We start from the raw sequence: 27,544 nt of genomic DNA on the forward strand, positions 1-27,544 counted from the left end.
TGATAATCACCTCGATTTCACTCTAGTGCTTTCATGATTTTCCTAATTTAACTCTTCAATCCAACTGGAATTTAGAAGGTGACAGAAGCTGTGTTATCCACATGGTATACAGTGGACATGTGTTACTTTTCCAATTCGAAAACAACTCACTACTAACGTCAGAGTCGAACTCCTGGCTGCATGCGTACACTCATCACCACGTTCAAGTCCACGTGCAGTTTCCAGACTGACCAGGTCACCTGTGCACAGATTACCTGGATCTGCATAAGACCCGATCATAGTAATGCATCCACAGGTCAGGGTAACTGTTCTGTTAGCATTCTCACTAATACAAACTACTCAGGCTTTTTCTACAGCAGGAGTCAGAAAACTCTGGATGGCCAGGGAGTTAGTATTTTGGGTTTTGGGGCCAGAGAGCCTGTGGCAATGACGACTCTGCAGTCAGGGCCTGAAAGCAGCCACAGACAGCATGAATATGAATGAATGTGGCCGTCCCAATAAAACTACTTATGGATATTGCAACCTGGATTTCATGTTCTTTCTGCATATCACAAAATATTCTTCTTTTGATGTTCTCACAACCATTTAAAAATGTAATAACATCAATTCTTAGTTTAGTGTGCCACCTAAACAAAAATAGGTGGCAGACCAGTTTGCCAACCTCTGCTTTATTTCAACTTTTTTTGGTGTCTTGCCAATAGGAGCACCATCCAGAACTTTCTACACTGATGGAAAGGTTTTATATCTGCGCTTTCCAGTGTGGCAGCTACTTGCCACATATGGCTAATGGGCACCTGAAATGAGTGCTAGATTTTATTTAATTCAAACAGCCACGGACAGGTCTAGCAGCTACCGTACTGGACCGTGCGTATCAGCAGGTGGACTCATGTATGTATGTATGTGCGTATGTGTGTGTGTGTATATATATATATATTTTTTTCTCCTGGGGACCCAAGTCCACATATTTAATATGTCACAAAAATAATGGTATTCACTCAAGTAAAAGTTTCACAATTTTTTATTCCTGAGACAAAAGGAAGCAGGCTAACTTTCAATTCTAAAAGCCTTCTGCCCTCCGTTCTCTGAAGGCACAAAGCCCGGTGGCTACGAAGCAGTGCCCAGAATGCTGGCTGAGAGCCCGCCTGGCTTGAAGTTACCACCTCACTCTGCTGTTCCTTCCCATTGCTATTATTCCTTAAAACCACACCACATCCTCTTTTTCCCTGATCCTTTCCTCTCTGACCCAAAAGGGTAAAAATAAAAGTACCCAGTAAGTGGAAGAGCACGTTGCCTTTGTCACCTTTCCCAGATACCAAATGCTTTGCCAGTAAAAAGGCACGCTTACCGTCAGGTCGAGCTGACTGTTCCGCGTCGTGATGGACAGTTCAATGGTGGACAGCTGCACTTCTTTCCAGACCTCGGGGCTCACCTCTTGGGAAAGGGCTGGGGGGGGGCATTAGATTCAGGTCAATTTCTTCCGTTAACACCTCTCCACTCCCCCACCAACGGCCCGCAGCTGGCTGCTCAGCTTGGCCACCCAAGCCTACCCGCGGACTCGCCACCTCACTTTTAGTTATTGCACAGTTTCTTACACACAGGATGAAGAGTCAGGCTCAGAATGCCGTCTCTATATCCGAAACATCCCTACCAAAGCAGCCACGGGAACATAAAGGTCAGTGACAGAAAGAGGGAGCGATGGTCTGTCACCAACAAGGCAGGCTGTTGCCATGCATGGGACGGTGCTGGTCTGGGTCCTGCTCTGTGGCACAGTGGTCCTTGAACAGCTGCTCCTACCCGAGGCAAGCGGCTCACACTGATCGGGGGGCTGCCTTAGGCGGCACAGAACCGACCAGGGCTCTGCAAGCAGCACAGGGCTCACCGTCCTGCGGCTGCGCCCAGTATGACGCCAGCCTGCGTAGTATCCTCCTGTACAAAGAGGGCCGAGGAGGGGTCTCTTCGGCTGCACTGGGAGGTCTCTCTGTAGGTCCCGTGTATGAGATAGAGGCTTGATGTGTCTGAGGCCACTCCTTTGAACGTGAAGAGAGAAAAAGCAGTCATGCACACCCAAGTCCAAACTCTGGGAGAAGCTCTGCAGAGGTCCGTGGTCTCCCTGTGCCTGTGCCTGAGAGCGGATTCATAATCTCACTGAGCACAATTAGCTCTACTTTGGAGCATGGAAGCCTCAAGCTTGCTTTTCCTACTGAAGGCCGATCTTGAAAACCATGAACTCGGTGACGGCTGCCTCCACTGCTCTCACACACACACACAGCAGGGAAGTCCAAGCGGACTACCGGCCACTGTTTATACTTGTCAAAAAAGAAAAAAAATCAGTATGAATGAGCATAGAATCATCCCACAAAAAATTTACCTTGGGTTTACAGATGGTGACACAAAAATGAAATGCATCGAATACCTTCTTCCCTTCTGGAATCCTATTCCACACGGAGCCAAGAATGGCTCAGGCTAGCCTCGTGATCCAGACAAGGCTTCAAAGACCATCATTCTCACACTCCAGATTGTTTCTCTTCTACTTCCTGACACCCCGATCCAGTCTCATCAGTGTCTGCAGGAATAATTAACCCCCCCTCCAGCCGCTCAGCCCCTGATGTCATCTCTAACCCCCAGCCACCCGTTTCTATAGCCACTACACATCCTGGTCCTCCCTGTTACCCAGAACTACTCCATCCTGGAAATCTAAAACCTTGATGTCCTACTCTCTAACCACGTCCCGTATTTTTCTGTCTTTTGACTGATTCTTTCGTGCTCAATATGTCTCTCAGGGTGACCCACTCCCCTGTTCTCAGGTTTCCATGTGGTGAATTACAAAGAAGTACCAATTCTGGCTCTCCTCTCTCTCCTCTCCCTCCCTCCCTCTCTCTCTCTATGAAAGTGGCTGTCCTGGGGACTCACTGCTTTCTCATGCAGTCGGCTTCCTATGACAGCGTCTGCCCTGAAGGAGACATTTTAAGGGGATGAATTCAATTTGGAGTACTTGGAAATCTGATTGTGACCGCATTATCTAAGCTGTGTCCTTTACTCCTGCTGACATTTATAAAGCTGGTATTTTGATCTCCATCTGCCTGGTTCCTGCATTTGCTTTCACAACTTGGTTCAAACTCAGAAGAGGAAGAGAGGGGTGTTATTTTTTGGCCCCTGAAGACCCAACCCCACACCAAATTTCCAATCCCATTGAGAATTCCAGTCCCTGAGTACACCATTTTCCCTCAGTGCCTAATTAACAGCGGATTATTTTGGTTGGTTGTTTTTTTTTTTTTTTAAGATTTTATTTATTTATTTAATTTATTTATTTGACTGAGAGAGTGAGCGAGAACACACACAAGCAGGGGGAGTGGCAGAGGGAGAGGAAGAAGCAGATTCCCTGCTGAGCAGAGAGCCTGATGCAGGGCTCGATCCCAGGACCCTGAGATCATGACCTGAGCTGAAGGCAGACGCTTAACCTACTGAGCCACCCAGGGACCCCAACAGCTGATTACTTTAAATCACTCTTTTCCCATCACTGTTGGTCCTCCCGTCTTTGATGTTGCCTCATATGTGCCTTGAAAAGCCCCTATTCTGGATCAATCCTGTCACTAGGTTTCTGTACTTGGACGCCCTGGCTCCGTGCTCCTGGAGGGGCAACCAATACCACTGGTAAGTACACCTGTGCCACGACAGATTCTTGGTCTCCGGTCCTCAATGCCACTCGAAAATCCTTCCAAACCTCCCTATTTTCATCTCTCTTCAAAATCCCCCCTACCACGACCACCCACCTCATTTTCATCAGATCATCTTGCTTCCCACGCTTCAGTGAGACCATCAGGACATCAGTGAGAACTGCCTACCTCTCTATAAATGTGTTTGCATCTGGACCTCTGGTCCAGTTCCCTCCTGTCTCAAGGAAAAAGGTGTTCCTTCCTCTGTCCAAGGCTGAGCCGGCACCGTGGGCCCCACGCCCTCCTACCTGTGCATGGGTTTTGCCGACTCCATCTTGCTCTGCTTCTCCTTGTCTCTCACCTCTTCCCTTTCTTCTTGTCTTTTGTCTCAGGGTAGAAAGACACGGCTCTTTCTCCAATCAATATAAACACTCCATTGGCCCCATACTTCTCACTAGCTTTTGCCTTTTCTATCTCCCTCCCTTCAAAGTGAGGCCTCTTGAAGGAGTGGCCCAGCCCTGCTGTCTCTGTCTTTACCTCCCTTTATTCCCGAACTGTCGTTGATGGGGCTTGGACCCTCCACTTAGGAGGTGAGCAAACCTTCAGGGCTTGCCGAGTTCCGGTCCTGATTTAGACTCTGCTGCCGCTTGGTGACGCTCTGGCTCCCGCTGGCTGGCGTGTCTGACTCTCAAGGGGACTCTCACGGGGACCTCCCCTTCCCCTCATGGCCTCAAGGGCAGCTCTGTGGCTCTTTAAATGCTTCCATTCCTCAGGGCTCTCCCTGGCCTGTCTGCGCCGCATGGCCACCTCACCAAACCCACTCGGGCACTGAACATGTCTACACCTGTGTCTGCACACCTAAGTCACGACTGTATCTCCAGCTTGTCTGTACCACAGGGATGTTCAACTCCGAATGTGCCAAACTGAAAATTTCATCTTTCTTCACAAACGTGACCCTACTCTAGTATTGTCAGTGTTCATGGAAAACTCTAGTTAGCAAAGTAGTCCCTGAGACCAGAGGCCTGGGCTCCTCTATGCTCCTTCCCACTTTTGAGGGGGCTACCTCGGTCCTCTGCTGTCACCACACACGGTTACCGGCCTGTCTGGACCTCATCGCTTCCCACCTGGCTCACGTGAGCAACCTTCTGTCTGGTGCTCTTGCCTTAACCACCACATGCAATCCCTTGTCTACACTGTTGACAAATAACTTTTCTAAAATGCAGAGCCACTCATGTCTCTCCCTTGCTTAAGACTCAGTCGCTCCCTGATGCTTTCAAGGTAAAAGTCAGCTGCCACATCCAAACCTGCCACAACCTCCCCTCCCCACCCCTCAACAGCCCCCCTTCCTGCCATTCTGGAGCCCTGGCCACGTGACATCACGGCCACTTCACACGCCCTGGCTCCTGCCCCCGGAATGCCCTTTATCTAGTCTTGTGTAGATTCGAAACTGAGTAAAAGTGTTCCCCGCCCTGGGAAGGCTGCTGCCCCTGAGTCAGATATGAATGGCCCCCCATCTGCTCCCACTTTATCTTTCCATAGCTCTCCCAGCACTTCCCAGTCCACTGATTTACTGGTCCCTCCCACTCCCCAAACGAGGATCCTCCCTGAGGGCAGGAAACCTACCTTACTTGACTTTGTTTTTCAAGCTGATAGCAGGGCTGGCCACACCAGATATTTAGTAACTGTTTGCTAAAGAAATGGCGGCAAGAGTTTCCATTCTCCCTGACTCCACACCTTAAAAAAGTAGCTACTCTACTCTCCCTTGCTGCACTCACCACACCACCACTGAAATCACTCCCTTAAGCAAGAGTAACCATGCATTTTACTAAAACGGTCTGCCTTCAGTGTAGAAAGGCATTGCCCTCCAAGTTCATGTTCATAATCATGTAAACTGGCTACCCCCAGTACTTAGGGGTTTTATTTTTTACATTTCTTTAACACAACAAGTAATTATTTAGAAGGCAAGGGGAGCTACGTTTTCAAGATGTTTTGCGATGGACATACAACACTTTTATAATAAGAAAAACACTTGATGCTCTGAACATTAACATAAGAACCAGTATTTTCACTACAAACTTCATCTGCCAATTTTCAGATTGACCTGCCAACTTTTGAATATACTGCTTTGATTTGCATAAAAGCTGAACACAGGATGTCGTCCACAGATAAGGATGACTTTGCTACTAGCATTTTCATTAATATACACCGCTCAGCTTTTCTCTATGCCAACACTTTTCAGTGGACAGGCTATAGTAGCGGTGCCTGATGGAATGTTCTCCGACACTGAAAATATTCTCTATTTGTACTGTCCAAGATGGTAACCACTACCCATATTTTGCTGGCACAGTTTGAACCCTACTCTATTATACAAAAGCCTGTTGCGTTACATACATTTGGATGCAAATCTTCATTTCCAGATACTAACATAGAAACCCTTACAAATAACTGAGGAGGTATAGGTGATTCTGCTCCAGGTTTGTCTGGCAAGAGTGAGTGAATAAATAAGCAAAAGGAAGTGGAATATCAAAGAGAAGTTAAGTATGAGTTTGGTGAGGGAGGGACTGAGCTGGCAGATGAGGGATGATGGCTTATCTAACAGGAATGCTTCCTGCATTCGTATCTAAGTAAATACCCCCCATTTGGAACATGTCATATGTATCTGTAGCAGGGAATTTTTAAGAATCCAAGTTCACACATCACAGAGTAACAACAAAATAACAAAGGGCAAATTTCTACAGTGTAAACTGCATTTACCTTAAGAGTGCTGAAGAAGTGAGCTGCTTTGGTTTTTAGAGGACCGAGATACCAGTACCTGAGAAAGATCCAGACAAAAATGTGATTAGAACATTAAGAGAACCATCAACGTTGATGAAGGACAGTACGTTAAAACTGCACCTCTACTGTGGGTACTCTTCACAATCACCTCCAGCGTGAGGGGTGTACTGTGAACTACTCTCTCCTCACAGCTCTGGAGGCCCGGGGGCTGTGCTTGAGCAGAAAAAAGTAGGACAGTTGAGTTTTTAATCTGCATTTCAAAGTCGTGTCAAATAGTGCGTAATTAGTTACACAGCGGACAGATCCTTGCAATTTACAAGAAACACATAATCAGCGCGTCCCTGGCTCTCAATTCACAGGTATCAGTGTAATATACACTTTCAACCACAGAACGTGGCAGAGTCTACGTTCACAAGAGCAATGAGTGGAGGATGAAGCCACAATGAGCTGCAGATGCTGGGTGGTCTGGTGTGTGACTCACACGCTAAGCGACTGGATCCTGTACGTCATGTTCTCACACACACACACACACACACACACACACACACACACACACACACGCAGTCTGTAAATGAGCCTAACATCACATTACTCGTGTTACGCAGCTTCAAAACGGGAAATGTGAAATCTGGGAACGAAGAGGGTCTACTGTATATTGCTAAATACATAAAAGCTCGTGTAGAGAGAAAGATGCCTACCGGGAATTAGAAAAGTGACATAAAATAGATTCCTCTCTTAAAATTTATCTCTGTCCCCTACCAGCTCATCTTAAGTGCTCCGTATTTGATTCTGATCAATATGTATTTACACAGCATTTACTATGTATGTGAAGAAAACAGAAGAGTATAAAATTCCTGCCTTGGAAGGCTTATAATGTGAGAAAATAAAGCCCAAAAAAGTAACAGAAAACAATAAATGACCATATATACATATCGGTGTCAACTGATGGCTATTTATCAGTGAGGAGAGTCAAGAAGGGACAAGAAACCACTTAGGACAAAAAATCATCGGGGCAACCAGGCCTGCATAATGGAGGGCACAAGAGCAAAGTAAGGGCGTGGGATTTAGAAAGAGATTTAGGGGCGCCTGGGTAGCGCAGTCGTTAGGCAGCTGCCTTCGGCTCAGGGCGTGATCCTGGCATTCTGGGATCGAGCCCCACATCGGGCTCCTCCACTGGGAGCCTGCTTCTTCCTCTCCCACTCCCCCTGCTTGTGTTCCCTCTCTCGCTGGCTGTCTCTCTGTCAAATAAATAAACAAAATCTTAAAAAAAAAAAAAAAAAAAGAAAGAGGTTTGGTTATGGGGCCATGAAGGAGGGAAAGAAGTCATTCTAAGCAAGAGGAGTAGCAAAGGCACAGGAAACAGAGAACAGTAGCCACATTAAAGACTTAAAAGTAAATGACAGATCAAGTTGGTCCCTGAATGCCAGAATAAGGAGGTTAGCTAGAACCCCACGAGCAATGGGGAGCCATGCTAAATATTATTCAGGTTCATACAGTGATGCTACTATTGAGGGCCTCGATCATCTGATTTTTTCTAAGCTTACATAATAAGATTTGCTTCATTTCCCAGCTAGTCAGAGAGAAAGGCAGTTTATTCCTAACTGTCCAGAGTTCCACTCATCTCTACCAATGGCACAGCGTGACGCTATGCTTGTAGCCTGATGGCCAGCTAGGAAATCATTTCTTGCATGCCTGCTGTTTCTCCCACGGCACACAGAGGGACTCAATGGAAGGTCCCAGTCGAGGTGTCAGATAATCGCCACCAAAATTTTAAAATTCATCGTTCAAAAATCAATCAAAATAGGGGCAAGTATGTGAGATAATCCTAGAGGGGCTGACCTATGCCAGTGCTCAGTTGTTGATTAACACATTTCAGGAAGCAATTTGTTCTCACCAGACTTTTTCAGGGAAAACTAAGCAATTCCTCTTGGTGAGTTGCTGGTATTCAAGATCACAGATACAACATTAGGTGATTTGTTGGGTCGCCTGAGTGGCTCAATTGGCTAAGTGTTTGCCTTTGGCTCAGGTCATGATCCCAGGGTCCTGGTATCAAGCCCTGCTGTGGGCTCTCCGCTGAGCAGGGAGTCTGCTTCTGTCTCTAGAACTACCCCCCCACACTTGTGCACACTCTCTCTCTCAAATAAAATTTAAAAAAATTAAAAAACACCATAAGGTGATTTGTGGAATCAAGGTAATCATGGCCAACTTACAAATAAAAACAATGTGAAACGCTCAACAGTGCAGCGTGTAATACAATAGAGCACAACTCTCCTTGGCATTCCACTCTTGAGAACTCTGTAGCAGGAATAATAAAGTGAGACAAGGGGGGCGCCTGGGTGGCACAGCGGTTAAGCATCTGCCTTCGGCTCAGGGCGTGATCCCGGCGTTCTGGGATCGAGCCCCACGTCAGGCTCCTCCGCTATGAGCCTGCTTCTTCCTCTCCCACTCCCCCTGCTTGTGTTCCCTCTCCCGCCAGCTGTCTCTATCTCTGTTGAATAAATAAATAAAATCTTAAAAAATAAATAAATAAATAAAGTGAGACAAGGAAAAGGAATGTCCATAAAGAAAGTGTGGCAGGAAAGCCTACGAGGGGAAAGAGGAGTCTTCTTGATAAAAGCTGTGAGATAATCATAATTCATTTAAACCATACTAAATTATGAGCCCGCTGTTAATAAAAGGTAAAGAGAAAGCACTACCCACCAGATACGGAGTCAGTCCCCCCTCAGGAAGCCTGTGCCCGCACCACCTTCCACTGGGAACAGAACACGGCATAGCCACTTTCCAAGCCAAGTTTCATTCGGCATCATGATCTCTCGGAAACGAAGTCCATTCCCACGGAAGCCAGCCATGGCCCTCTCCTCACCGCCACGACAGGCCTCTTTCTTCCAACTCACAACACAGCCAGGCATCCCCCGTTTTTCCTTCTGACAGAGGCACCCTGCTGTCTCTCGATCCACCAGGCTTTGGACAAGAACACCTCTCAGGGCATCTTCCAGGGCTGTAAGAGGCTGGCGCCCCAGCAGGATGCCAGGCAGCTCCGGTCCAGCGTGAGCCTGACCTGCGCTCAAATACCACGTCCGCCGCTTTACTACCGAGCAGAGGAAACAGGAACCTTCCCCAGCCTTTCTGTGTGTAAGATCTAAACCTCTACCTCTATTATTCATAAGTAATTCAACTTCCAGGCCCAGCAAATTTCTTCCTAGATGAGAAAAAGAATTTCTTTTTAAAAAAATCATCCCACATCAGTACTTTACTTGCTAACTTTGACGCCAGCATCTCTGAAGGATCCCCATCGAAGGCCGGTCACTGCAAACACGGGCTGTTCCTTTTCACCCTGGAAGTTAAATACATTCATTTTAAATTAATGGTTACAGTAACTTGGAACACTCTACAGCAAAGTACCCAGCAAATGTTCACGGCCTACTCTTCCTCAAACCAAATTCTAAAAAAGGATATTCAAAATCTCAGAAATTAACTGAATAGTCACTTAAAGGACTTGAGTAAACCACACTGTAAAATAAATTTGTCTGTAGTAGGCCTCATGAATCTGCTGGCCAGGGAACATAATATCGTACTTCAGACTATGAAGTAAATTACCAAGTACCTAACTATGCTGGCTCTTCAGCCAATCAGTAGTCGGGTCGGCCAGAATTTCTTCTCTCTCAGAGACTTGTTCAAGGCAATGCTAATATAAGCCTGCATTCTCTTTAGAGGTCCAAGCACTCTCAAGTAAGAGGAGAATCCTGGTACTCTAGAATGTTTCACCTGAATATCTAAAACTACAGCCAGGTATCTGTCATCACAAATCAGAATAAAAAGTGATTCAAATTTAGTCCAATGCTTTATGGCAAAATAGTGCATATTACAATCAGTGAGTTACTAATAGATCTGTGAGTTCATATGTAGAAAACATACACAATAGAGCCACTGTCTTTGAGAGTTCATAATGGACCTTCCTTAAAGTGTGCGTGTGTGTGTGTGTGTGTGTGTACACACATATATATATCAAGATTGTAAGAGGTCCTTTTCCCATAGCTCAGAATTACAGCCGAGAGTTAAGATGGCAGAGGAGTAGGGGACCCCTTTTTCAGCCGGTCCCCTGAGTCGAGCTGGATAGGTATCAGACCAGCCTGAACAACCACGGAATCAGCCTGAGACGCAGGAAGATACATCTGGATCTCAACAAATGAACATCTCCAGCGCTGAGTATTGAGGTACGAAGCGGGGAGCCGTGAAACTGCGCACAGATATCGGAAGATAAACAGAAGGGGAGGGAGCCGCCGCGTTCGGGCACCGGGAAGCGGTAGCCACCTGCACTGGGGAGCGGGCGGACTCGCGGACCGGCACCTGCGAGAGAGCAAACTGAGACCGTGAGCCCGGTGCGCGCGCCACCAGGCATCTCGCGGAACCCCGGAATCCCGGTGCGCTCACCGGATCCAGACTGAGACCGGGAGATCCGGGAGCGCGCGTGCGGGGCGGCTGGCGGCTGGCGGCGTTAGAAACACAAAGGACAGAGACGCGCCGGCCCTGGAAGTGAGGGACGCCGGGTGTGGGGCGCACATCCCGGGACGCTGCAGGGTTGAGCAGCACCAACAGTAACGGAGTTAAAGTGCCCAGAACATCAGTGGAGAACGGTCCACGATCCCTCTGTTCTGGGACAGAGGCTGAGATTCAGCCATTGCTGCTCTGACTCTCAGAAGAGGCACAGCAAACTGCCAGGGAAAGCCGCCAGAGAACAAAAGCCTGGAAAGACTGGCTCACAGTGTGCCCATCCCCATCCCCCCTCGCAGGGGACATGGAGACTCTACCCAAGAGGGTTGCCTGAGTATCAGCGTGGCAGGGCCCTCCCCCAGAAGGCAGGCTGAAAAATCAAGAAGCCCACATCCCTAAGGTCCCTATAAAACAAGGGCGCACTGCCTGGGTCCCAGTCAATAATTTGGGCTCTGGACAACCCCGCAACCTCTCCTCATCAGAATGACGAGAAGAAGTCCCCCCCCCAGCAAAGAAACAGAACTAATAGATATGGATATAACCAAATTATCAGAAATGGAATTCAGAGTAACAATGGTCAAGATGATGTGTAGACTTGAAAAAAGTATTAACAAAAATGTTAATGAGAATATACAATCCTTAAGGGCGGAAATGAGAGCGAATTGGGCAGAAATTAAAAATTCTATGAGCCAAATGCAGTCAAAACTAGAGGCTCTGACGGCCAGGGTGAATGAGGCAGAAGAACATATCAGCGAATTGGAGGATGGGTTAGTAGAAGAAAAAGCTAAAATAGAATCTGGACTCAAAAAAATCCACGCTCAGGAATGTAGGTTACGGGAGATTACTGACTCAATGAAACGTTCCAATATCAGAATCATCGGCATCCCTGAGGGGGTGGAGAAAAACAGAGGTCTAGAAGAGATATTTGAACAAATTGTAGCTGAAAACTTCCCTAATCTAGCAAGGGAAACAAACATTCGTGTCCAAGAGGCAGAGAGGACCCCTCCCAAGCTCAACCACAACAAACCTACACCACGTCATGTCATGGTGCAAGTCACAAATATTAGATCCAAGGATACAGTATTGAAAGCGGCCAGGGCAAAGAAATTTCTCACGTACCAAGGCAAAGTTATCAGAATTACGTCAGACGTGCCTACAAAGACCTGGAATGAGAGAAAGGGTTTGGGGGAGCATTTTTAAAGCTCTTTCAGAGAAAAACATGCAGCCAAGGATCCTTTATCCAGCAAGGCTGTCATTCAAAATTGATGGAGAAATAAAGACCTTCCAGAATCACCATTCACCAATTTTGTAACCACAAAACCAGCCCTATAGGAGATATTAAGGGGGGTTCTATAAAAGTAAAATGGCCCCAAGAGTGATAACAGAAAGTCACAATCTATAGAAACAAAGACTTTACTGGCAACATGGCATCATTAAAATCATATCTCTCAATATTCAGTCTCAATGTAAATGGCCTAAATGCTCCCATAAAATACCACAGGGTTGCAGATTGGATAAAAAGACATGACCCATCCATTTGCTGTCTACAAGAGATTCATTTTGAAACTAAAGATACATCTAGACTGAAAGTAAAGGGATGGAATACCATCTTTCACGCCAATGGACCTCAAAAGAAAGCAGGGGTAGCAATTCTCATATCAGACAGATAGGATTTTAAACTAAAGACTATAGTTAGAGACACAGAAGGGCACTATATTATTCTTAAAGGATGTATCCAACGAGTGGATATGACAATTATAAATATATATGCCCCCAACAGGGGAGCAGCAAGATACACAAGCCAACTCTTAACCAGAATAAAGAGACATATAGACAAAAATACATTAATAGTAGGGGACCTCAACACTCCACTATCAGCAATAGACAGAGCACCGGAGCAGAAAACCAACATAGAAACAAGAGCTTTGAATGCCATACGCGACGAGTTGGACCTCATAGATATATATAGAACACTACACCTCAGAACCAAAGAATACTCATTCTATTCTAATGCCCATGGAACATTCTCAAGAACAGACCATGTTCTGGGACACAAAACAGGTCTCAACCGATACCAAAAGACTGAAATTATTCCCTGCATATTCTCAGACCACAATGCTCTGAAATTGGAACTCAACCACATGGAAAAATTTGGAAGAAACTCAAACACTTGGAGACTAAGAACCATCCTGCTCAGGAATGACTCGATAAACCAGGAAATCAAAAATCAATTTAAACAATTTATGGAGACCAACGAGAATGAAAACACAATGGTCCAAAACCTATGGGATACTGCAAAGGCAGTCCTAAGGGGGAAATACATAGCCATCCAAGCCTCACTCAAAATATAGAAAAATCTAAAATGCAGTTTTTATATTCTCACCTCAAGAAGCTGGAACAGCAACAGAGGGACAGGCCTAATCCACGCACGAGGAAGCAGTTGACCAAGATTAGAGCAGAAATCAATGAATTAGAAACTAGAAGTACAGTAGAGCAGATCAACAGGACTAGAAACTGGTTCTTTGAAAGAATCAATAAAATTGACAGACCACTGGCAAGACTTATCCAAAAGAAAAGAGAAAGGACCCAAATTAATAAAATTATGAATGAAAAAGGAGAGGTCACGACCAACACCAATGAAATTGGAAGGATTATTAGAAACTTTTATCAACAGCTATATGCCAATAAATTCAGCAATCTGGAAGAGATGGAGGCCTTCCTGGAAACCTATAAACTACCAATACTGAAACAGGAAGAAATTGATTTTTTAAACAGGCCAATTATGAAGAGATTGAGTCAGTGATAAACAATCTTCCAAAAAACAAAACTCCAGGCCCGGACGGTTTTCCTGGGGAATTCTACCAAACATTCAAAGAAGAAATAATACCCATTCTCCTAAAGCTATTTTAAAAAATAGAAACAGAAGGAAAGCTACCAAACTCATTCTATGATCCCCAAACCAGGCAAAGACCCAATCAAAAAGGAGAATTACGGACCGATTTCCCTAATGAACATGGACGCCAAAATCCTCAACAAGATACTTGCTAATAGAATCCAACAGTACATTAAAAGGATTATCCATCATGACCAAGTGGGATTCATACCTGGGATGCAAGCGTGGTTCAACATTCACAAATCGATCAGCATGATACATCATATCAACAAGAAAAGACTCAGGAACCATGTGATCCTCTCAACTGATGCAGAAAAAGCATTTGAAAATACAGCATCCTTTCCTGATTAAAACCCTTCAGAGTGTAGGGATAGAGGGTACATTCCTCAATCTCATAAAAACCATCTATGAAAAGCCTACAACAAATATCATTCTCAATGGGGAAAAGCTGGATCAGGATCATGACAAGGATGCCCACTCTCACCATTATTATTCAACATAGTACCAGAAGTCCTTGAAACAGAAATCAGACAACAAAAAGGGATAAAAGGTATCCAAATCGGCAAAGAAGAAGTCAAACTGTTTCTCTTCGCAGATGACATGATACTCTATATGGAAAACCCAAAAGAATCCACCCCCAAACTACTAGAAGTTATAGAGCAATTCAGTAATGTGGCAGGATACAAAAATCAATGCTCAGAAATCAGTTGCATTTCTATACACAAATAATGAGACTGAAGAAAGAGAAATTAGGGAATCCATCCCATTTACAATAGCACCAAAACCCATATGTTACCTTGGAATTAACCAGAGATGTAAAGGACCTATATTCTAGAAACTATAAATCACTCTTGAAAGACATTGAGGAAGACACAAAAAGATGGAAAAATATTCCATGCTCATGGACCGGAAGAATTAACATAGTTAAAATGTCCATGCTACCCAGAGCAATCTACACTTTCAATGCTATCCCGATCAAAATACCGAGGGCATTTTTCAAAGAACTGGAACAAATAGTCCTTAAATTTGTATGGAAACAGAAAAGGCCCCGAATCACCAAGGAACTGTTGAAAAGGAAAAACAAAGCTGGGGGCATCACATTGCCGGATTTCGAGCTGTACTACAAAGCTGTGATCACAAAGACAGCATGGTACGGGCACAAAAACAGACACACAGACCAATGGAACAGAATAGAGAGCCCAGAAATGGACCTTCGGCTCTTTGGGCAACTAATCTTTGATAAAGCAGGAAAAAACATCCGGTGGAAAAAAGACAGTCTCTTCAATAAATGGTGCTGGGAAAATTGGACAGCTACATGCAAAAGAATGAAACTTGCTGCTCTCTTACACCATACACAAAGATAAACTCCAAATGGATGAAAGACCTCGATGTGAGACAGGACTCCATCAAAATCCTAGAGGAGAACATAGGCAGCAACCTCTACGACATCGGCCAAAGCAACCTTTTTCATGACACATCTCCAAAGGCAAGAGAAACAAAAGATAAAATGAACCTGTGCGACTTCATCAAGATAAAAAGTTTCTGCACAGCCAAGGAAACAGTCAAAAAAACTAAGAGGCAGCCCACGGAATGGGAGAATATATTTGCAAATGACACTACAGTAAAAGACTGGTATCCAAGATCTACAAAGAACTTCTCAAACTCATACGTGAGAAACAAATAAATCATAAAATGGGCAGAAGATATGAACAGACATTTTTCCAATAACTACATACAAATGGCTAACAGACACATGAAAAAATGTTCAAAATCATTAGCCATCAGGGAAATTCAAATCAAAACCACACTGAGATACCACCTTACGCCAGTTAGAATGGCAAAAATAGACAAGTCAAGAAACAACAATTGTTGGAGAGGATGTGGAGAAAGGGGATCCCTCCTACATTGTTGGTGGGAATGCAAGTTGGTACAGCCACTCTGGAAAACAGTGTGGAGGTCCCTTAAAAAGTTAAAAATTGAGCTACCCTATGACCCAGCCATTGCACTACTGGGTGTTTACCCCAAAGATACAGACGTAGTAAAGAGAAGGGCCATATGCACCCCAACGTTCATAGCAGCATTGTCCACAATAGCTAAATCGTGGAAGGAACCGAGATGCCCTTCAACAGATGACTGGATTAAGAAGTTGTGGTCCATATATACAATGGAATATTACTCAGCCATCAGAAAGAACGATTTCTCAACATTTGCTGCAACATGGACAGCACTGGAGGAGATAATGCTAAGTGAAATAAGTCAAGCAGAGAAAGACAATTATCATATGATTTTTCTCATCTATGGAACATAAGAACTAGGAAGATCAGTAGAAGAAAGGGATAAAGAAAGTGGGTGTAATCAGAAGGGGGAATGAAGCATGAGAGACTATGGACTCTGAGAAACAAACTGAGGGCCTCAGAGGGGAGGGGGGTGGGGGAATGGGAAAGGCTGGTGATGGGTAGTAAGGAGGGCACGTATTGCATGGTGCACTGGGTGATATACGCAACTAATGAATCATCAAACTTTACATCAGAAACTGGGGATGTACTGTATGGTGACTAACATAATAAAACAACATTAAAGAAAAAAAAAAAGAATTACAGCCGAAGCCCAAGACTCCGCCCACATTCTAAGCAGAGCTGTTCACATGCTAGACATACAACTTCCCAGAACTTGCTAAATGGGGGCGGAATCAGTTCGATGTCCTCCACACCGTCAGTACAACCAGTATCAGCAGAAGGTTCGGAACTGGAGAACCCTCGACACTGTAAACTGCTGGTCTAGAGAAAGTATGCGAAGTCTCCTCAGGGAGGGAGTGCTTCCCCTCTGCCCCACTTCAATCCCACTACACCGAAACCAAGTGAGGGATTTCTAAGAGAATCACACACTAATAGGGGCAGCTTCTAAGAGCATGGAGCACAGAGGTGACAGTGAGGCACCTCACCCAGCAGAGCAAGGATGTCGGTCTCCTGGGTGCCAAGTGGATGTTGTGGAATACAGCAGGGCCTTGAGCCATCTGGACGATAGACAGCTAATCATTTTTTGCAGGGAATTATCACTAACGAATACATATCCTATAATAGGGACTAGCGACACAAAAAGTAACCTGCCCTCAAAGAGCTCCGGGGGCGAGGGGGGTATACAGACACACACAGCGACCATGACAGAGACAGGCATCGAGGACTACGAAAGCACAGAGCAGGTGTGACTGTACGCGGTGTGGGGGAGCAAAGGAGACCAATGCCAGGGAAATACAACATAAAACGACACATACGGTAAATTTTAAAGAATAAGGTGCCTACATGTTGTGATGAGCACTGGGTGTTACAACAACTAGCGAATCGCGGAACACTATAGCAAGAACTAAGGATGTACTATACGCCGGCTAACTGAACACAATAACAAATAAAAATAAATTAAAAAAAATAAAAGATTAAGGTGCCTAGACTGAGGGAGGTTGGGGAGAAGCCCAGAGAGACAGAAAAGGGAGAAGAAGGGGTGCTCCAGCCTCAGGGAGGGAAGCAGCACCATGTGGGTCTGCGGTATGGAGCATTTCCCCCAAGTGCTCCGGAGGGGCAAGGGTCACAACTAGCGACAGTAGCGATGGTAGAGGATTCCATGATGAAACGAGTGCAGAAATACCAAAATGCCTCGGTTTGAAACAAGTTATGTTTACTGCAGGTCTTCTTAGAATCTTTAATATGTTAATATACATTACAAACCTCCAAAAGGAGAACTACACACAGTTTTCCTGAACTGTGAACTGCACGCCTTCTCTGGGAGGCATTTTGCAGAACTACTATTCCTCAGGAAAGGCTGGTCTAAAGCATGCAGTGCCTCACGGAGTCCTGGTTTGAGTGCTCAAGATTTCCCAACCGGTGCACTAAGAATATTTTCTCGTTCTTCACTGCGCGGGCGTGGAGGGGGCGGATTTTAGGAATATTCTGTTAAGATTAGTTGCAAGGCCTTGTAATCTCAAGGTGTCATTGTTTGGGGTGCTATTCCTAGCAAGGGATGGAATTCTGGACAATAGGAAATGAGTGTGGAAAGATCTAGAGAAGCCCAGCTATCAGCCAGTTGGGCACAGCACCCTGAAGATCCAGGAGAGGCCTGGGGGTCAGCAGCGGACTGGTCCCTGTTGGGGTGCACAAGAAAAATGAACAAGGGCAGGTGGACAGAGTAGAGGCCAAGAGACAAAATACCACCGGATGTTAACCCGGTGACACAGTACCAGATGGACGGTCAGTAAAGAAAAACAGGTACAAAAAGACAGGCATACAGCCAGATTTTACCAGCCAAGGAGATATGTTGTCCCAAGTCATAGAACCCCCTAGAAAGAGAAAATGGCTTTATAACGGTTTGCTAAAATAATAATAATAATAATAATAATAATAATAACCGAGAGCTGGTTGGAATAAAAGCTGAAGGGACTTTGAAAACAATTCTGGTCAACTAGATAGGTACCCAGTCCAGGAATTTTAGGAATTCTAGATGAAGAGATAGAAACAAATAGAAGGGATTTGGAAGTTCTGAGGTTTTGATCAGTCAGGGTTTTAACAGAAGGAAGCCAGGAATGACAGAAGAAAGGGAGAGACTCTAACTTTGACCAGCAACCCTAACCTCCTCTTTAGGTTCTGGGTGGGCAGTTTCTAAGAATCCAACTGAAGGAGCAAAAGAATTAGAAAGACTTCCATAAGTCTTTTCAGTACTTTAAAGTCAAGTACTAGGCTCTGTAGATGTCTATATGGGAAAATGCCCTTTAGTGTCACGGGATAGTGCCAAGAGTGATACCACCTGGACAAAACGGTCAAGTCAAAAAGCAATGGACCATAAGAAGGAAAATCTAGATTCTACTTCGGTCTCCAGCATGACTAGTCCGATAACCAGCTGACTTTTTTTTCTTTCCACTCTGTCAAATAAGATACTAATACACATCTTGTCCTCTTAAGCTGGAGGTCCAAATGAGCTAGGAGCACACACTGGATACTGTGAAAAGCTAAATATAAAGCATTATTCTAGCTTCCAAGGACTAGAGCTTTGGAGACTCTTCAGTTATTTATGTGTAATCGGGTTTGGGTTTATTTTTTAAAAGAAGAGGAATCTGGTATCACGCTTCACCTATAATGCTTTCCCCTATATTCTGGAAACAATTCCCAGGAATAAGGAAGAAAGAGGACACAAATTCAGCTTCACTGGGTGCCTCACAAACCACAGTAGAGGCTGTCATGCTATGTTTTCTAGGAATTAATTTTTAAAGGTTTCTGCTTCCTGGGCTGTGTCATCAATACACAGAGCCGGTGGCAAATTTGATACTGGTTTCATCAATTCACAAAATCAGTACATTTGGAAGAAAAAGAGGAGACGAGACTTTTAAATACAAGCACAGTCAACAATTTCCAATTAAATCCTAATTACTCTGGAATGTATTACTTCTCACACATTTATAAGCAGCAGTAAATCACCTAGTTATTAGGAGATATAACCTACTCAACTCCTTTGGTGATAACATTTTAAGATAATATCTTCATAGATGCCCACCTGTGCTGCCTTCCTAGACTAGAATTTCTTTCACACAGCCCTTCCATGTTGTGAGAATGACTTGGATTTATCATATGCTAAAGAATCAAATGCAACTTAAATCACTTTTATCATGACAAGTGACGTCATGATGGACAGTCCAGACATCACTGCATGAAGAACAAAAGAAAACGGAAGGAAAATGGGCTGGAAGAGCACGGGCGCACCAATCGTAAATATGCATCTGGCCAATGCTGTATAACTAACAGCAATATCTTAAGACTGAAGTTTGGGAATCGTGACATAGTATAGAACCTTCTTTCATAGATATTGGGAAACTTGAGTGAATATAAAATGTTCAGAGCCTCTAAAGGACAACCTGAACGTAGCTGGTACATTTTAAGACCAAAACTGAGTAAATGACAGGGCTCACTATTCATAAAACTGTTTGGCTTTATGGCTTAGCTTTCTCAGGCATCTGCCCTTTGGTGGTGGGGAAGGGGGGAGTTTTGATGAAGGAGGAATAGCTACTTAACTACTACCCAGTGAAAATATCTATTTTTCTAGGAAAGAAATTCTTTTTAAAGAGAGGATTCCAATCAGGAATCCGGAACGGCTACTGGGTGGTCTTCTCTCCAAAAGTTTTGGAAAAATGTCAAACCAAGAAATTCTTTAACAAACAACGAACACCGTTTATATCTCTCAACTACACACCACAGCCGCCAACATTTTCCCCTATTGGCTTTATCTGTGTGTGTACATGTTTTGTAGTTTTCTTAAATCATTTGCAAATAAATGGAAGACTTAGTGGTCCTCACCCCTAAATATTTCAACATGCATCTCCTAAGACAAGGACAGACATAGGCATATTGCTACTGTCACTCTCAAGAAATCTAACATTGACATGTATCTAATATACAGTCCGAATTAAATATCTGATTGTTCCAATAATATCTTTTATGGTCTTGTTTTTCATTTTTCTAATCCAGGATTTTGTACTGGATTTAACTATATTGCTCTAGTTTCCCTAACCTTGAACAGACTATCTTCTCCTGGATTTCAGGACACTAACATTTTTGAAGACACCAGACCAACTGTTTTTAGAATGTCCCACAATTCGGATTTGATAGACTTTTTTCTCATCAGTGGTTTCCATTAGATTCAGAGAAGTAGACATTTTGGGCAAGAAACTCCATAGGTGATGTTGTATCCTTCTCAATAGATCACATGAGGAGGCAGATATCGGTGATGCTAGGATCAATCACTTGGTTACGGCGGTGTATGCTGGGTCTCTCTACTGTACAGGTACGTCTTCCCCCCTACGTAATTATTTAGTAACCTGTGATGCTTTAACACTGTGTCGATATACGTTCCCCAACGATCCTCCTATCCAATGGTTTTAGCATCCATTGGACGCTCTCTATCTGAATCAATTATTTCATTAGTGATTGCAAAATAACAACTATCATTCCTACTACATTTACAAGCTGGAAATTCTCTTAACTGTAGGCTCATAGATTCTTCATTTTACTGCATTATAATCGTTAGCATTATTATCCTTTTTGATGTTCAAACTGTCCCACAGTTGGCCAAGAGGATACCATCAGGCTAGCTCCTGTGTCTTTTCAGGTTATCTCCATTAGTTTTTGAGTAGCTCTTGGCTTTGTTCTTGCCTTGCCTCTGAAAGCCATCTCTTCACAGAATCCTGGTAACTTTTCTTAGGGAACAGTATTTAGAGACCAAAATCTGAGTGCCAGGTATGCCCACTATTGTGGAGTGTCATTGCTTCTAAGCCCTTTCAGTGGGCAGAGCCAGCAAATATTTTTTTAAAAACAATTCATGAGTTATCTACAAATCAAGAAAATGTTAGACAACCCAGTGGGAAGTTCTGCTCCAATCCAGGATGTAGGAAGCTACAAAGAACATTAACCCCATGCAAAAAATGAGAAAAAGCCAGATAACCTACAAAAGCATAATTTTTCTTGAGCCCACCAGGGAGCGAGCTGAGACTGCAAGACAGCCAAGTAACCCGAAATCCAAAGACAAGCCCCTCCAAAGGACAGACGGGACAGGACAAAGGTTTCACCTTTGCCAGAGCATGAGAGCAAGAGGTGGGCACCATGCAAACAGGGTAAGGTGAAACCAGTCACTGTCCCAAGGGCTTTGTATTACTGGCTCTTTTAATATCCCAACCCCCCCCAGAGACAGAGAAATCATGTGGTCCAAAGGTAATCATTGGAGGAACTAAAAATAGTGACACTATACCAGACGAAATCTAGAGGAATTCTTATTTCTAACAAAGAGGTCAAGAGATAGAATCTAAAACCGATAAATCAAAAAACAATTTCATAGGGGCGCCTGGGTGGCACAGCGGTTAAGCGTCTGCCTTCGGCTCAGGGTGTGATCCCGGCGTTATGGGATCGAGCCCCACATCAAGCTCTTCCACTATGAGCCTGCTTCTTCCTCTCCCACTCCCCCTGCTTGTGTTCCCTCTCTCGCTGGCTGTCTCTATCTCTGTCGAATAAATAAATAAAATCTTAAAAAAAAAAAACAATTTCATAGACTAAATATTAATGATCAACTGTACAACTGAAGACGGTTATGATGGTTACCTTTAGTTTTGTGGGTTTTTTTTAAACAATTTTAAAAAGTAGCATCATAAGCATATTAACTAGTGATGACAAGCAGAATAAACAGGTAAAACGCTTTTTCTCTGAGAGTTATGCTTGGGATAGGAAAGGATATTATTTTCATTGTAACTCCATTTGAACTGTTACATCGTTTTTTCTTTAACACGCATGCGTGCGTTACTTTGGTAATTTTGTCAAACTCTGAAAAAAAGACTTTACCTTGATCTGCAAGACATCAAGTGGAACAGTCTCTCCTTTCACAATGGCAAGGGTGGCATCTGTAATATGTCTAAAAAGACAAAGGGAGGAAACAATCATGTGTGGAAAAGAAGCAACCCCTCCCCTACACACACACACACACACACACACACACACACACACACACACACACACCACACACACACTCCTGCCCAGAGTACTAACAGGTCAGGAAAAAGACATATTCCTTCAAAATACTCCCAGACAGCACAACAAATGAATATAAAAGAATTACTGATACAAACATAGGGGAAGGCTATGGCAAAGAGAAGTTTATACAAGGCGCCAATCATTTGTTTACTTCACGTTTATTGAATCTCTACTCTGTGTCTATTATCACTGGAAAATATGATGCTTAATATTAACAGCATCTTTCATTCATTCAAAGAAATTCAAGCACTTGAAAAAATATTATTTCTTTTGACTCAAAAAACCTAAAGGGTAACTAAAGGATAGGATTGGAGCTATTGCCGCAAAATACGATCCGGAACCCAAGACCTATTTCTGACTTTCCAGGATTACAAGGATGTAATTTTGATGGCTGATTCTTCTGTTTATAGACACGAGACTGTTCCTATCTATATTCTGATCGCCAGTTGAAAAGTCCATAGGTAAGAAAGGCCGGTACCACTGATGATCGTACAGGGCATGTGAAAAAACTATGCTAGGCTTAAAAGCAGTTCTAGGGTTCATACTCTAAATAGATCTGAAGTCAGACGCACATTAAATTAAAACGGAGAGTCAGCCAAAGAAATATTAAATCAACAAGTCGCCAGACAATATTTGCTCTTGCAACAGAAAGAACGAGTCAACCCACATCAAACACTTTCCTTGTCCAGCCTGTCCACCCTCCTGTCACTTACCAACTGTCTCTGCATAGCTGCCTATTCTCATCCTTCAGATGTTGGCTGAAATGTCACCGTTTACCCTAACCAGCCTAGAGGCCCTTCCCTATAATTCTCTAGCACTGAACTGTGTTCATTTTCCTTCGTCATAGATCACAATTTATAATACACATTGGTTATTCACACCTTATCATCTGACTCCTGCTGGAGACTGAAAGATCCACAAGGTTAGTAATAGCTTACATACGTTATTGACCAATATAAAACCTAACGCCTAGCACAGAGCACGGTATAGAACAATCAGTATTTGATGAATAAATGATTTTATTCTATACAATTCCAAAGCATATAAAAACGCACAGAGAACAGTATCATGAATTCCTGTGTATTCCACATCCAGCCTCCACAAGGATCAATGCGTAGCTGATCTTTTTTCTCCATACTCTCACTCACTTCTCCCAATCTGTAGCAAAGCAAATCCCAGAGAGCTGAACACTTTACCCATAGATATTCCTTTAAGTATCTCTAAAAGACATATTCCTCTATTCCTAAAAGACAAAAAGACTTTTTAAAAAAACAAAAAATGTCATTATCACATCTAAAACTTTTAAATAATTCCTATCATCAAACATTTAGTCGATGTTGAAATTTCCCCAACTAACTCAAATTTTTTCAGTTTCTTTGTTCAAATCTGGATCTAAATAAGATCCACACGTTGCAATGGGCTTATACGTCGTCTTCTCCGACCTATAGATTCCCTCTCCTTTTCTTTTCTTTTTTTTTTTTTTTAAAGATTTTATTTATTTATTCGACAGAGATAGAGACAGCCAGCCAGAGAGGGAACACAAGCAGGGGGAGTGGGAGAGGAAGAAGCAGGCTCATAGCGGAGGAGCCTGATGTGGGACTCGATCCCATAACGCCGGGATCACGCCCTGAGCCGAAGGCAGACGCTTAACCGCTGTGCCACCCAGGCGCCCCTCCCTCTCCTTTTCTTTTCCCTACTTGTTAAGGAAATGGGTTGTCTTACTGTGTTGCTGAGGGTCTGGGTTTTACTGATTGCATTCCCCTGGTATTAACATGTGTCCCCATTCCCTGCATTTCCTAAAAACTCCATCTGATTCAGCTTGGTGTGTTTGGCAAAAATACTCCAGGGGTAGTGGTCTGTACGTCTATCAGTAAGTACATAAAATCTGTTTGCCTGTGTGTGTGTGGGGTGTGTGTGTGTGATAGTAGCAACCATTAATAATTAATAGCTAGATTTATTAGTTAACAGAGTTGCAAAAATGGTGATCTTTCAATCCTATTATTCCCTCTCATTTATCATCTGACCCACAAAGAGAAAGTTTCCCTCATCAGTGATTTAGGTACTGTAAAATAGAGGTCATACGAGAAAATCGGGATAAAGGCTTGATTTTTCAACTTCACCAATTTTCAAAATAAGCTGATATCCCAGTATCCTCTAAAAAGAACCAATGCGTTTTTCACCTTTATTTCTCAGTATCATTATGAACTCATAGTTTTAAATATATTTGATATGTTTCAATGCATTATAGTTATTAGCCTTACTGATACTCAAATTGTCTCAAATGAATGAACTTCAAGGGTGGAGTACAAGGGTCAGTAGATAATTGGAATGAACAATGAGAAAGAGTGGCCAAGGAAGGTCCCTGTCAATGTCAATCAAACTGAGCAATTAGCAGCTCCTCCCTAACACTCAAACAAGCCGAATCATCTGTTTGAAAGAATTACTTTAATATTTTAACTTGTTTAACGTTAAATGGAGTGAGATATAACATACATAGCAAATTTCATCCTTTTAGGTATACTGTTCTACACTTTTTGACAAATGCCTTCAGTCATGTAACCAACACCATGACCAAAATATAGAACATTTATAATATCTCAGAAAGTTCCTTTATGGCTCTTTGTGGCCAACCCACTCACTCCACCATCAGCTCCTGGCAACTTCTCCTTTCTGTTTTCCAGAATGTCATATCAATTGAAACAAAAAGTATGAAGCCTTTGCAGTTTAGCTTTTTCAAACTCCTAGCGTGAGTATGAGATTCATTCATGCTGCTGAAAGGATTTAAAGATTTCTTCTTTTTATTGCAGAGTTGTATTCCATGTGTGGACATACCACAGTTTATCCATTCACCAGCTGATGAACGTTGGCACCATTCCCAGTTTTCGGCAGTTACAAATGAAGCCACTATAAACATTCATGTATAGGTTTTTGTACGGACGTAGGTCTTCATTTGTTTTGGGTACATACCTAGCAGAATGATTGCTGCTCATACGTTTAATTTTAAAAGAAACTGCCAAACTCTTTTCCCCACACTGGCTGCACCATTTTGCATTTCCATCAGCAATATGACAGTTTCAGTTGCTTCGTGTAGTTGTCAGCACTTGATGACATAAGGTCTCTGTCTGGTTTGTTTAAGCCACTCTAATAGACACATCACATAGTGGATTTAATTTCAACTTCCCTAACGACTAATGATGAATATTTTTTCACAGGCTTATTTGCCAACTAGGTCTTGGGTGAAAGGTCTGTTCAAATATTTTGCCCTTCTATTATCTGGCTGTTTGTTTTCTTATTATTGCGTTGTGAGAGTTACTAGTATACTCCGGATATTGGTCCTTTACCAGATATGTGCCTTGCAAATATTGTTTCCCAGTCCGCAGCTTGTCTTTTCATTTCCTTAACAATGCTTTTCAGGGGCATCTGGGTGGCTCAGTCTGTTAAACATCTGCCTTCGGCTCAGGTCATGGTCCCAGGACCCTGGGATCGAGCCCTCTGTCATTGGGCTCCCTGCTCAGCGGGGAGCGGGCTTCTCCCTCTCCCTCTGTCCTTCCACTCTGCTTGCATTCTCTCCTGCGTGTGCTCGCTCTCTCTCAAATAAATTTAAAAATCTTAAAAAAAAATGCTTTTCAAAGAACAAATGTTTCAAATTTTGCTGAAGCCAAAATTATCTTTGTTGTTTTTATGGTTTCTGCTTTTTGTGTCCTAAAAAATCATTGCCTTGGGGCACCTGGGTGGCTCAGTCAGTTTAAGCATCTGCCTTCAGCTCAGGTCATGATCCCAGGGTCCTGGGATGGAGGCCCACGTCCGGCTCCTGCTCAGCAGAGAGCCTGCTTCTCCTTCTCCCTCTGCTGTTACCCCTGCTTGTGCTCTTGCTTTCTCACTCTCTCTCTCTGTGTCTGTCAAATAAGTGAATAAAATCTTTAAAAAAAAAAATTGCCTAACCCAAAGTCGCAAAGACTTTCCTCTAGAAGCTTTACAGTCTTAGGTTGTGCATCTAAGTTTATGACGGACTGCATGTTAATTTTCACGTATACTACAAGGTACAGGTTACGGTTCACTTTCTTGCATGTGCTTAGCTAACTGTCGCAGCAGCGACTGTTCAAACACTGACTTTTCTCCATGGAATTGCCCTGACCCCTCTGTCGAAAGCAAATCCAGCGTCCAGATATGTGTGGGCCTCATTCTGGACATTCTCCTCTACTGACCTATTCATTTCTTCTCTGCGAATGCCACACTGTCTTGATTACTGTAGCTTTAGAATCAGATAGGGTAAGTCCTCAAACTTTGTTATTCTTTTTCAAAGTTATTCTGGGTATTCTAGTTCACTTTTCCATATACATTTTAGAATCTACAGGTCAGTATCTATAAAAGGTCTTCTGAAATTCTGATTGAGATCGTGTCGAATTTAGAAATCAATCTGGAGATAACAGATATCTAAATATTGATTCTTAAAGTCCATGAACACAGATATCTCTCCATTTCATTGTTTTCTAGATTTCTCTCTTCAGTGTTTTGTAGTTCTTAGCATATAAATCTTACACATATTTTGTTAGATTTATCCCTAAGAATTTTGTGTTTTTTGTAAAGGTTTAGCAAGGTTAGTACCATATTGCCTTTATTGTTGTTATATTTTAGAAAAATATAGTAATTACTCAGAAAGTAAAAGGTTTATTGTGTCTAGCATTAAGTGCAACTATAAGAAAGGAGTCACTTAGGGACACCCGGGTGGCTCAGTCGGCTGAGCATCTGCCTTCGGCTCGGGCCATGGTCCCAGGGTCCTGGGATCAAGCACGGCACTGGGCTCCCCGCTCTGCCGGGGAGCCTGCTTTTCCCTCTCCCTCTGCCTGCTGCTCCCCCCTGCTTGTGTTCTCTCTGTTAAATAAATGGATAGAACTCAAAAAAAAAAAAAAAAAAAAAAAAAAAAAGGAGTCGCTTAGAAATTACTATAATCTCCATTCAAAAAAGTATAGTTTCTCTTCTAATATGGCTTCTCATAATCTATTATGCTCTGTACAGTTCTGGTGAGTAATGTCGATTTGGTAGAAAAAGTCACCTTTCCATAGTAACTGACTGGAATATCTATAAAATGCCTTTTCCTTTAAAAACGTTCTGCCTTAAGTGAAACAGCAGGAGAAGAGAGCGTTTCAATTTGCTTAGATTGTTTTAATTACAGAATTGGT

General features: G+C 43.2%; 1 protein-coding gene across 2 annotated transcripts in view; it reads right to left on the reverse strand.

Annotated features, from left to right (window-relative positions):
- The window catches only part of AGK (acylglycerol kinase), an 87,300-nt gene that overhangs the window by 9,201 nt on the left and 50,555 nt on the right, over nucleotides 1-27,544 (reverse strand). For both annotated transcript variants that reach the window (XM_045792493.2, XM_045792494.2), the window contains exons 9-13: nucleotides 22,176-22,245; nucleotides 9,683-9,762; nucleotides 6,408-6,465; nucleotides 1,880-2,027; nucleotides 1,346-1,443 (exon numbers count right to left, since the gene is read on the reverse strand). In XM_045792493.2, coding sequence (XP_045648449.1) covers nucleotides 1,346-1,443; nucleotides 1,880-2,027; nucleotides 6,408-6,465; nucleotides 9,683-9,762; nucleotides 22,176-22,245 — 454 coding nt within the window. The remainder of the gene's footprint in view (nucleotides 1-1,345; nucleotides 1,444-1,879; nucleotides 2,028-6,407; nucleotides 6,466-9,682; nucleotides 9,763-22,175; nucleotides 22,246-27,544) is intronic.

This window comes from Ursus americanus, chromosome 3 (assembly GCF_024610735.1).
Source record: "Ursus americanus isolate L20-20 chromosome 3, mUrsAme1.1.p, whole genome shotgun sequence".
Taxonomy (NCBI): Eukaryota; Metazoa; Chordata; class Mammalia; order Carnivora; family Ursidae; genus Ursus; species Ursus americanus.